This window comes from Eupeodes corollae, chromosome 1 (assembly GCF_945859685.1).
Source record: "Eupeodes corollae chromosome 1, idEupCoro1.1, whole genome shotgun sequence".
NCBI classification, from domain to species: Eukaryota; Metazoa; Arthropoda; class Insecta; order Diptera; family Syrphidae; genus Eupeodes; species Eupeodes corollae.
In genome coordinates, this window is record NC_079147.1 from 101,245,389 (window position 1) to 101,258,379 (window position 12,991).

General features: G+C 32.8%; 1 protein-coding gene across 1 annotated transcript in view; it reads left to right on the forward strand.

Moving 5' to 3' along the window:
- LOC129954017 (neurotrimin) overlaps positions 1 to 12,991 on the forward strand; it is a 480,552-nt gene that overhangs the window by 452,692 nt on the left and 14,869 nt on the right. The window contains exon 9 of the mRNA XM_056067610.1: positions 7,085 to 7,265. Coding sequence (XP_055923585.1) covers positions 7,085 to 7,265 — 181 coding nt within the window. The remainder of the gene's footprint in view (positions 1 to 7,084; positions 7,266 to 12,991) is intronic.

A 12,991-nucleotide genomic window follows, 5' to 3' on the forward strand; every position in this document is an offset into this window, starting at 1 on the left:
AAATATTAGTAAAATTTAGAACTGATATACGAGTAAGTAAAGTAGAGTAAAAGGAACCTTTTTGATACAAAAATGTCAGCATAGAGGAAGCGCTCAGGTCAAACCATGCTGCAGTCAAAGTTCTAATAAATAAAAGTAAATAATTTTATAAATTAAGTTGAAAATATGGGTACTTTTATTACGAACATTGTTTTTTCGGTCGTATGCCGTACATTTCTCGGTCTGATTCGTCGAGTTTAAAATGTTGTCATTTTGGGACGTTTAAAGGTCGCTAGAACTTAAATACAAGATTTTAGAGCGATGTCTGAGCGTGCGTGTGTACGTACGTCTGTACTTTTTTGTCGTCCATACCACAACAACCAGTAAAGATTCGACTTCAAATAAATTTTGTTGCACAGATAATAAGGCAAAAAGATGCCGAAATGGCTCTCAAGAAAATTGCGTGGATGGTCTTTTTACCATAGCAGTTTGAAAAAAAAGGTGAAAATTTTGGTTAACCCTAAATATCTTACGAACCAAAAACGCTAGAGACTTGAATTAAATTTTATATAATAAACTGTAACGTGATACCAAAAAATTTTATATTTTTTGAAAAAAAAACAATTTAACCTTTTTTTCAAATCAAAATCAAATGGGGTGGCGCAACAGTCCGTTGTGAACCAGGGCCTAGTGACTTACAACTCTCAACCATTCCTGTGTGCGAGTACTGTTGTCAGGAATGGAAGGGACCTACAATTTAAGGCCGAATCCGAACGGCTAGTTTGAGAAAGCACTTTTTCATGACAAGAATTACTCTTGAAGGATTTGTCAATTCCTCGCAAGAGGCAGTACCCGCGAAAATTATTTTTTTTTTTTTAAATTAAGGTGGCACAGGCAGGGATTGAACCCAAGACCCCTTGCATGACAGTCCAACGCACTAACCATCATGCCACGGGTACTACCTTTTTTTATAAATCAAAAAAACTGAAAAAAAAATTTGTCACCTCCAAAATTTTACGACTAAAATATGATTTTATCTACAAAACCATTTTGTGCAACGAAAAATAATGTTTTTGACATCTGATAAAATTTTGAGAACAATCGAATTGACAGTTTTTTAATAAAAAATACAAATCTAAAAAAAACATTACTCAAAGTTGGTAAAAATTGATTTTCGACTCAAATATCTTTTGAAAACTTTGAGATATTTCCTTTAATTTACTTTAATCTTTTTAGAAAGAATTTTAGAATTAGAAACATTTTATTCATTCATTTTTTCATTTCCAACTTAAAACTAGTACAATAGCAAGTGTAAAAAAAAAGGAATAAATAATAGCTATCATTCTTTAACTTGAAAGTTAGTATTGAATGATACGTTGTGATTTAATTTTAATTTTACAATAATTAGAAACTGTTGTGGGGTGACAAACAGCAATACAAATAATAAAACAATGGTTCAATGAGTTAAGTAAATCAATAAATATTTTAAAGATAGTATAACTGAATATAAAAAGAGTAGGTATATACATACATTCATAGGTAATAAATAATTCATCATAAAATTAATTCAAAAATAACAACAAAATGGTTCATTTTTTATGATTATAAAACTATGGTACAAAATTTAATAATAGTTATCAATAGAATTTAAATCAATTGTAAAAAGCCACTTTGTGTACCGTTGATAAAAACTTTTTGAACTCTTCCCTTTAAGTATGATTTTAACCACTGAAAAATTACTCCCCTAAATCCTGCATTATACAACTTACCTAAAAGTAAATCGTGGTCAACCATATCAAAAGCTTTTGTCATATCAATAAAGAGAGCCATTGTAGATTTATTGTTATTCAAACTGCCATAAAGCTGACTGCATAGCCTAAGAATTGCATCTTCGGTTGGTTTTCCTGAACGAAATCCAAATTGATTTTCACTAAAAAACTTATTTTTATTCAGGAAAGAAGTAATTCTATTAATCATAAGTTTTTCAAAAATTTTTGAAAAAGTAGGAAGAATAGAAATAGGTCTGTAGTTAACCATATTTTTCTTATCTCCCTTTTTAAAGAGGGGAATAACCTCAGCGCATTTAAATTGTTCAGGAAAGAAACCCTGTTCAACACTTAAGTTAAATATGTAACTCAAAACATCTGAAACATAGAATGCAATACGTTACTAGATATTCCATCTGAAGTGCAAGAATTTTTATTTTTTAAAGTTAGAATTATTTTGTAGGTTTCAAAAGAGGTTATAGAATTAAACGCAAAGCTATTTGATTGTATGAATTCAGCATCTGGACAATGTTGATTACAGCAATCACAATCATTACCGGTATTACTAGATGGCTTCAATATTTCAGATATTTCAGTAAAATATTCATTAAATTTATTTGATATACAGTTAACATCAGTTAGAGGAACATTATTAACTACAATAGTTTCTATTACGTTTGGCTTTTTTGTTTTACCTAAAATGCTGTCAACAGCCTTCCATTCATCTTTTATATTGCCTTTTGATTTTTCAAATAAGTTACAATAATACTTTTCGCTAGTCAATTCAACATTTGTACTAACGGCTTTACAAAGTGTGAGGTAATACTTGTTTAGCTTTACATTATTTGGATGTTTTTTTAGCTTAATACTAATTGTGTTCTTTTTTTTAATCTGCCTAAGGAGACTCTTATTCATCCAAGGCTTTAAAAATTTGTTTTTATTAGAATTTTGTATCGACACAGAAGTACATGACTCTATATGTTTTTGCAAGATTGTGATAAAAATAGCAAACGAAGTTGATGGGTCCGTTTCCGAATAAACCTGATCCCAAAATTCATGCTTCAAAATATTCCGCAATAATATGTAATCGGTGGCATAATGCTCTTTTCTTTGTGTTACTGAAGTAGAATTCCGATTATTTTGTAACTCATTACATAAAATGATCGATTTATGATCAGTAATATTTAGGTCCAGAACACTTCCAAAAAATTTGGATTTATTGCTGACTTTAAAACGAGTAAAAATATGGTCAATGCAAGTACTTGAAGATTTAGTTACGCGAGTTGGTTCATTAATAATTCTCTTTAGACCATTAGAAGCCATAAGAAACAAATAATTATCACTGTCTTTGTCGGATACGTTTAAGATATCAATGTTAATATCCCCAATCAAAATTAAATTACAAGTCTTATTTATGCAAAGAATTTGACTGAGTTCCTCTATAAACAAACTTTTACTAAACGCGTGCAATCTGTAGAAACATAACATTTTATAGTTTTCGTTTTGATAGCACAACGACAACTTTACAACATCCGCGCTGCAAATGTCGATTTTTGAGAATTGGTGAACAAAATTTTCATCAATGTAAACTGCGACACCACCTGACGAATAAGATTCATTGCAACAACTAAAAATCGCATAACCCGGTATATTATAAAGGCTTATTTCACTCTCATAAACCCAAATCTCTGTAAGAACTATTATAGCTGGCAATTTTTTAAATGACTCAATGTGAGCTAGGAAATTAGAAAAATTTTTTCTGAGACTACGGATGTTTTGTTGTATACAAAAGCAATCATCTATAAAACTACTAAAAACTGGCACTTCACAAATACTTTGAACTGAATAAGGAATAGGATTAACAATACTCATATTTTATCAAAATCAGAAATATAATTAATTCTTACAGAATTGTCACCCTCACTCCTCCTCATAAAAATATTTCCATTCCTAGTCCAAACGTATTTGACTCCTTTCGTAGTTTTTAGGGCTAGCGCAGTATTTAGAAGTTGACGCCTCTGATGAGTTAAGCAATCGTTTATGTATACTTTCTCCGGTTTACCTTGTGCTCCAAATATTTTTGTTGTTAGTTGTTCTCTTTTCTCTCTCTTGGTTTTCATAATTTTCTCTTTCAATTGATGAGAAACAAACATGCAGAACATTGGTGCTCTTCATGTCGCCATTCGCATGAGAATTGCCTTTTTTAATTTTTTTTGACAAAACATTGGTCGATGTCAGTCTCATTTACGTTAATATTCAATGCATTGCGAATCATACCAACTGCAAGATCGATGTGTGGTGTGTCTTTGTTTATAATTGGAACATTATATACTTCAATGCTGTTAGATAGAAGTTGTTGTTCTAGGTAGTCTACCTTTTGTTCCAGTGTGACAATTTTTGTTTCATTTTCCTTAATTTTGGCAACCATTTCATCAATTTGTGCTTTGTGGTAGTTCTTTAGTTGCACAATTTCAGCATAAACCATATCCAGGATAACAGCGACAGGTAGTGCATCGATCGGTTGAATGTTGCTGCTTATACCAGTGTTGTAGGTAGTGATAGAAAAAGTGGTGGTGGTGACGGGGGCGGATAATGTGGCTGCGGTGGCGTTGATGGTGGCAATAGAAGCAGAAGCATCAACGCAGGATGATTTGGAGAAGGTGGCAGCCGTAGTAGGAAGGGTGGTGACAGTGGCAGTTGAGGAAGTGGTGGGAGCGGTGTTAGTGGTGGTAGTTGTAGCAACGGTGGCAGCATTTGTGTCTTTACTTGGAAGAGAGTCGGATGCAATCGAAGATGGTGTAGGCGGTGTGTGTTTGGTTAATGGTGTAGTTGAAGAGTATTTAACTGGAGTGACACCAGAAATAGATCCTCTCCTCTCAGCCGTACAACTAGGGCATCTCCAACTTGTCTTAGAATTTTTCATAAATTCAATATCATTTGCTGTAATTTTTGCACATTTTCCATGGAAATATTTATTGCAGCTACTGCATTTTATTTTAAGCTCAGCTCTATCGACTTTTTTGTTTACAAATTCCGCACGACATTTTAGTTTAATAAATTATGTATTATAAAACTTATTTAAAATGATTTTTAACTATTTTTAAAATGAAAAAAGCTCCCGAATATGAGTGTACCCCACAACGTCACACTGAAAACTCAAAACTCCTTCAAAAAATATTGTTGTCAACATTTAGTAAAATGTTGAAAACAATCGAATTGACAGTTTTTTTTACAAAAAATTAAAAACCGAAAAAAAATTAAGAGATGTTGGTAAAAAATGATTTTCGACTCAAATATCTTTTCAACAATTTGAGATAAAAGCTTCTAATTAATTTTAACTTATAAGAAATATTGTTTTTAACATTAGGACTTATTTTGAAAAAAATCAAATTGAAAGTTTTGTTACAAAAAATAAAAACCTAAAAAAAAATGTATACAAATTGGTAAAAATTGATTTTCGACTTAAATGTCTTTTCGAAAATATTAGATATTGGCTTTAATTTACTTTTATCTTTCAAAAAATATTGTTGTTAACATTCAGTAAAATTTAAAAAAAAAATCTAATTGACAGTTTTTGTACAAAAAATTAAAAACCTATAAAAAATTTAACAAAAGATGGTAAAAATTGATTTCGACTCAAATATCTTTTCAAAAATTTGAGATAATGGCTTCCAACTTATTTTATCTAAGAAATATTGTTTTCAACATTCCGTTATATTTTGAGAAAAATCGAATTGCAGTTTTTTTTACAAAAAATAAAAACCTAAACAAAAAAATGCAGAAAAGTTGGAACAAATTGATTTTCGACCCAAATAACTTTTGAAAACTTTGAGACAATTTCGTCTCATAGACAATGTATAGTTTTCAACCTTCTGTAAAATTTTAATAAAAATCTGACAGTCAGTTTTTTCATATAACACAAAAATTACAAAAATTCGCAAATTTTGTAAAAATTGAAACTTTCAAGAAATGCTGGGGATTTTGTTTTTTGAGCTTTTGAACTTGGGCTGTCGATTTGTCTTGCTTAAGAGGTTTGAGGGTTTTCGTGTTTTGTTAAAAAAGTTGTCAATTGAATTATTCTAGAAAAATATTATACGAGATTTTTTAGTCGTTAACCAATTTTTACCAATTTTAGAAACATTATAATATAATAAACAATATTCTTTATGAGGTAAAATAAGTTTCAAACCAATATTTTTAATGTTTGAAAGACATTTAAGTCGAAAATCAGTTTTTACGAACTTTAAGAAGTGCTTTTTTTATGTTTTTTTTTTTGTTAAAAAGCTTCCCATTTGATTTTTCAAAATTATTTATCGAATGTTCAAAACAATATTTCTTAAAAGATAAAATTAGATTCAAGCCAAAATCTCCAAGTTTTTAAAAGACATTTAATTTGAAAATAAATATTTACCTACTTTTGTTAATTATTTTGTAAGTTTTTTATTTCTTTTTTTGTAAAAAAAACTTTCAAATCGATTTTAATCATAATGTTAATCAATTTTCATAACAATATTTAAAAAAAAAATAAAATTAGTTTAAAGCCAATGTCTTAAAGTTTTAAAAGTTATTTGGGTCGAAAATCAATTTGTACCAACTTATCTGCTTTTTTTTTTTGTTTAGGTTTTTATTTTTTGTAAAAAAAACTGTAATTCGATTTTTCCCAAAATTGTACCAGATGTTAAAATCGGTTTTTTTTGTTGCACAAACTTGTTTTGGAGATATAATCAATTTTTATTCGTAAAATTTTCGAGGTGACAATTTTCTTTTAGTTTTTTTGATTTATAAAAAAACGTTAATTGCATTTTATTCAAAAAATATAATTGTTTGGTATCACGTTACAGTATTCTATATAAAATTTTATTCACGACTCTTGCGTTTTCAGTTTGTGAGATATTTAGGATTAACCAAAATGTTCACCTTTTTTTTCAAAAATGCTATGCTACCACACACAATTTTCTTGAAAGCCCTTTCTACATCTTTCTGCATTTATTATCTGTATAACAAAAGTTATTTGAAGTCGATATTTCTACTGACTACAGACATCTTTCTAAAAATTTTTTATTTCGACTCTAGGTACTTTGAAACGTCGAGAAATGCCAAATTTTTAGTTTGACAAATAGGATCCATTACAATAACTTCTTGTGGGAAGTAAATAAAGAAAGAATTAATTTTAAGGAAGACTCTATAAACAGTACGTACACTTTCCAACATAAACAAAACTAAAAAATTAAAATACAAACTAGACTTACAAAACTTGTGACTTCCCTTAAATATTTGAATAAGTAAAAGTTTACATACAAAAATGTTTTTCAACAATATTATAATTCTTATGTTTTCAGTTGTGTTGCTGATAACTCACTTGGACGATCTCGAAAATACATGGAACTATCCGGTCGTCCAGGACCAGCTGAATTCTATTCTCCCAAATGGGGAAGATCTTCAGACAGTTACAATCTCACATGGAAAATCGACAGCTACCCACCCTTGGAGGAGGTCCGTCTTCTGTACCGTCGAGTGATGGTAAGTACTATAGCAACCACAAAACCGTATTGACAATTCTTCACCCCAATAACACTCATCACAATAACAAAGCAGAATATTTGAAAACTATTTTTCACTAGTGTTGTATGGCAACGGAAAAATATATGTATTTCGATTGACCACGTTATGGACCAGGACAACAAACATAACGCAATTGCTTCTTGCAAGGACATGGGAAGTTTTTTTTTTTATTTCGTACACCAATAAGGGCAATATTTGTATAGTAGTTGTGTTGGGGACGTTGTTGTCCAATTTGGTTTTTTCGTTTCAATATTCAAATTGAATGGCGTACAATTAATGGAATGGACACGAGAAGGTGATTTTCGTCTCCTGTGTGTACAAAATTTAAAAGTCGAAAAAAGAGTGAAATATGCAATTTTTATCGGTGGTGGTGGTGATGCTTCTGCTGCTGTTGCAACTAAGTTACATGTTGTAAAGCTCTCTGAGCTCAGGTCAGGTCACATGATGCCATATGCCAGTCACCTCGACTCGCCTTGATGATGGTTCATGTGCCTCAACCAATAAAAAGACTGAAAAAATAAAAAAAATATTGAGAACGTACAATTTTTCGATTAAGTTTCGTAATAAACTCGATTGCAGATTTTTGTTAGTCAATCGCATCCTTGATGAATGAATGTATCTCTATAACAAAAAGGATATACCTTACCTTGCTACCTTAATTGCTGTCGGAAAACGGTCCCCAGTGATTTGTTAAAAAACGTATAGTGTATGTTGCCAATATTGTACATATTGTCGATTTTACGTATTCCATTTTATGTGAGGAAGTTAATTTGATTTTAATTTTAATATTCACTGCGATTCATACTTTGAGGGCGTTTGCATTTTTAATAATTGTGAGGTTTCATGTAAAGGACATTGTAGATTCTACTATACCATATACATATATCTAGGTAACATTACCATTGAATGATATTTTTGATTTTATTATAAATGTTGTATTTGTTTTTGGCTTGATATTTAACCCAATGGATACCTACTATGGTCTTGACGAAGACATACAATTCGCTTTAATTTGTCCAGATTTAAAAATAAAAATAAATTAACTGACGTGGAAAATATATTTATTTAAATTCCGTTGATTCGTTATAATTTTTGTTTTTCATACACAGATGGTTTGGTTTTCTCTCAAAGCGTATTTTTCGTATAAATTTTCCATCATGGTTTATGATTTCGAAAGAAGTTTGATTTTTTCTTGGAAGAAATTATGGGTTGAAAATTAATTTTCAGTCTTTCAGTTTTAGTAATAAATTTATTCTCAGAGAAGATTTAAGGATTTCCTCGAAATTTAAGGGTCAATAAATATGATGAAGGATTAAATACCCAGAAAGAAAAAGTAATGGTCAATGATGGACACTTTTGGAATATTGATTCTTTTTTTAAATTTAAAGAAAAACCATTTTTGAATATAAAAATGTAGAATTCGTTCATGGATTATGCTGTGCTACGATAGAGTAAACGTGATTTTAATGAACTTTGCAGTTTTATTCATTTCAAAAATAATGGAATTTCGAAAACAAAATATTTAAAAAAATACCATTGCAATTTAAGATGAATTCAAGCAGTGTTAAAAATATTGGCACATTCTGCATTTTTCCAGAAGACGAAATATTTACCTTGTTTTCTCTGAATAGTAAAATTTAACACAACCATATTGTTAACCTTATTTGTACTGTTTTTAATATTGATTCAAATAAAAGAAAGAGCATTTTTGACATTTAATAAGAATATTAAAATTATTATTTGTATGAAATATAACGTTGATAAACTTTTTGTGGTGCGTTCTTTTCTTTTTAGATATGTTGTGTTAAAAGTATGTGTAAATTGTGCTTTCTTCCTATAAATCTCCGACTTTAGAAAACTCCACAAGAAAAATCCAAATTGATCTTAGTCTATGTGGTATTTATATCATCCAATTCAACCTAAGACAAATTGGTTGTATTAAAAATAGAGAGCACACCATTGATGATGATGGCATTGATAACGTTATTCCCAAGAAAATATAAAGTTTCAGCCCAAAATCTACATCAATGGAATTTGTTGGATGTTTCCTAAGGTTGACAATTAGCTTTACATATGTTTCAATTTATTCAGAAATCCTTAGTTTGCGTTTTCGTGGAAATTGATGTCAGTTAATAATTGCAATTTTATTGTGTCCTAGAACTGGCCCGATTCTTATTTACTCAAGTTGGCGCTCCAATCCTGTGCTCGGTCCCAAGCTAGATGTGTCTAGTTGCACACTCCAAATTGGGTGAGGTCACTTTCCACTTGTGTGCTCGCTCTGATCCGCGGTCTTTCAATACTGCGTTGTCCTTTGGGTGTGGATTCGAAGACTTTTCGGTCCTTAGCATTGGTCTCCATATCAGTCCAGTCGTTGAGCTAATATCCTTCTAACTAAGTCAACGTCACTGTACAGCCAGTGCAGCTCGTCAAAACATATTCTTCTCCACTCATTTTTTGTATGTCATTTTAACCTCAATAACCGCTAAGTTCGTAGTACCAGTGGCGGGTACTGCCTCTTTCGAGGAATTGACAAATCCTTCAAGAGTAATTCTTATCATGAAAAATTGCTTTCTCAAATTAGCCGTTCGGATTTGGTCTAAAATTGTAGGTCCCTTCCATTGCTGACAATAGTACTTGCACACAGGAATGGTTGAGAGTTGTAAGTCAGAAGACCCTGGTTCCCAACGGACTCTTGCGCCACCCAATTTATTTATTTTATTTTAACCGCTAAGTTCATTTTTGTCGCTTCTGCTTCAATACTCAAAATTATCTCATGAGCATATTGCAGTAATTGGATAGAATTTTGAAAGATAGTGCCTTTAGTGTTGACGTAGGAGCTCTGCACAATACTTTCAAGTACGATGTTAAAGAAATCGCATGACAGCGCATCCATTGTCTAAAGCCTTTTTTGACATCAAAAGGTTCTGCTAAATTGTTTCCAACTTCTTTATGGTCATCCTGCGCAAACGGACTAGTTTAGCATGTATTCAAATACTGGTCATGACTCTATACAGCTCAAAAATGTAGATGGTGTCATATGCGGCCTTGAAATCGATGAAGAAATAGTGGGTGTCGATTTGATGTTCTTGAGTTTTTTTTCAAGAATCTGTGGTAATGTGAATATTTGCTCAATTGTGGGCTTTCAAGGTCTAAGACCGCACTTATAAGATAAGGACCGATCAGCTTGTTGACGATGGGCTTTTGACGTTCACATATCACGGCAGAGTGATATAATATCTTGGGTCTTAGGTCTTTAACCCTAAAGGCCTAAGACCCATCATATTATTATCATTCCTTCTCAAAACTTTTGAACGTAATCGATATCCACTTAAGGGCAAGTATTGATAAGTCCCTCCTTTCAAAGGCTCAACACGCCTACAACAAAAGGAAATCAGTTGAAACGGCTCTACACAGTATAGTACGTACAATCGAATATTCCCTCCATCATAAAGAGTACACCTTAGTTGCCTTCCTAGATATAGAAAGTGCACATTTAACAATGTCGAGACATCTGCAATTGCACGTGTATTGACATCTCTGAAGGTAGATAAGTCGAGCAGGGAATTGATTAATCAGATGCTGATAAGCAGGATAATCAATTCAAAACTGGGCGATTTTACTACAAAAAGGGGTGTCAGCAGAGGTACGCCACAAGGTGGTGTCCTATCCCCTCTTCTTTGGAACTTAGAAAGAGAGGGATACAGAGTGTTTGCTTATGTAACGGGTAAACATCCCAATATACTAAAAGAACTCTTACAAAATGCTTTAAAAAAGCTCATCAGATGAGCAAATCGGTGTAGACTAGGCGTTAACCCACAAAAACCGACCTTGTCCTCTTCACAAAGAAATACAAAGTCCAAGGTAATAAATGGGGCCTGCATCCCGGCTTTACACACTGGCTATATATTTCGGTCATGAGGCCGATCCTTACCTATGGATAAGTGGTATGGTGGACGACGCTAAATATAGCGACAAATCGCGATAAACTCAGCGAAGTCCAACGAACAGCCTGCCTTTTTATGGGAGGAGCACTTCGCTCTATCCCCTCCGCCTCACTTGACATTCTTTTCCATCTAATACCGCTTTACATTTTCAGCAAGCAAACGGCTGCTAATACAGCCATACAGCTTCAAGCCTCCTCTCTGTGGATCAATAATGGAATTGGCCATAGCATTATTTTGAACTCGTTCAGAACTATAAACGGTAATATTGACTACACCATACCCCATCCTCAGTTTAATAACTATAGCTTCAAAGTGACTATACCTCCCAGGGCTTCTTGGGAGAATAGATCATTTTTGAACGATGATCCTATAAACTTTTATACAGATGGATCAAAAACGATGGATGAGGTTGGTGGAGGCGTATACTCAGATAGACTAAACTTAAGTCTCTCCTTTCGTCTACCCGATCATTGTAGCGTGTTCCAAGCTGAAATCCCAGCTATAAAAGAAGTCCTATCATGGCTTAGAAAAAACGTTATATCAATTAATGATATATGAATCTTCTGGGATAGCCAAGCTGCATTTAAGTCCCTAGAATCTGTCTCCACTAAGTCACTAACAGCCCTTAATTGTCGATCATCTCTTACGGAGATGGCCACACAGTTCAACATTCACCTTTTCTGGGTGCCGGGCCATAGAGACATTATAGGAAATTGCAAAGCTGACGAACTTGCAAAAAGCGGAACAACTTTACCTCTGCTGGCTCACAATGCTTGCATAAGTATCCCCTTAGCTACACGTAAACTCATGCTAAAGCAAGATACCATAGAGAAAACAAACTTCAGGTGGTTACCACCACCTGTTTAGCGACTAAACTAATTTGGCCTAATCTTAGCGCCTGGCGCTCAAAACAATCAATCTCTCTGAGAAGATTGCACAATAGCTACGTTATTGGTGTCCTGACTGGGCACTGCTGCTTGATAGGAAGGCAAGATATTCTACTTGGGGCCCCTGCAAATGATTTTTGTAGGAGTAGCATGGACGATGAGGAGGAGGAGACAATCTCTCATCTTCTGTGCACATGTTCTGCCTAATCACAAGGACGTAGAATCCACCTTGGAGACTACTACTTCAACGATACCAGCGATCTAAAAATTTCTAACATTATTTGTCTCCTACGCTTCATTCGGAGCTCCAATTGGTTCGACGAATTAAGCTTATCAACTGATCCATGTGGTATCACACCGGACCATACTTTGGTCTAAGTGTGTTGGACTTCCCAACCAACAGCCACTTTAACCTAACCTAACCTAACCTATAATATTTGGCCCGATTCACGAGTCAAAATCCACCAAATCGTGGTCCGCTAAAGATTTACTTATGCTTTTGGCTGATCGTTTCATTAACTTATGGCTATAAATAAATTCTCGACACTTCCAATAATTTAAGATTACTATTGGAACCGTAAAAAAGGCGCAACAAGCGAAATGTTCTCGAACAAAACAACCACTTCAATAAATCAGTGTTACATATTTGAACATCTTTTTTCTCGTTGTATCGGTCCATTGACATACACTAGCATTTAATATGGCCGCTTTCAACAGAAGGCCCTATTGGAAGCCCCTTTAATACTTTTACTCATTTGTTTTACAAACAGCGAAGAAATTGTAAACATTTCTTTACGTAACTGGAGCTGATCTTGTTGATATTTTGACATAAAACATTTTAGAAAAATTACTT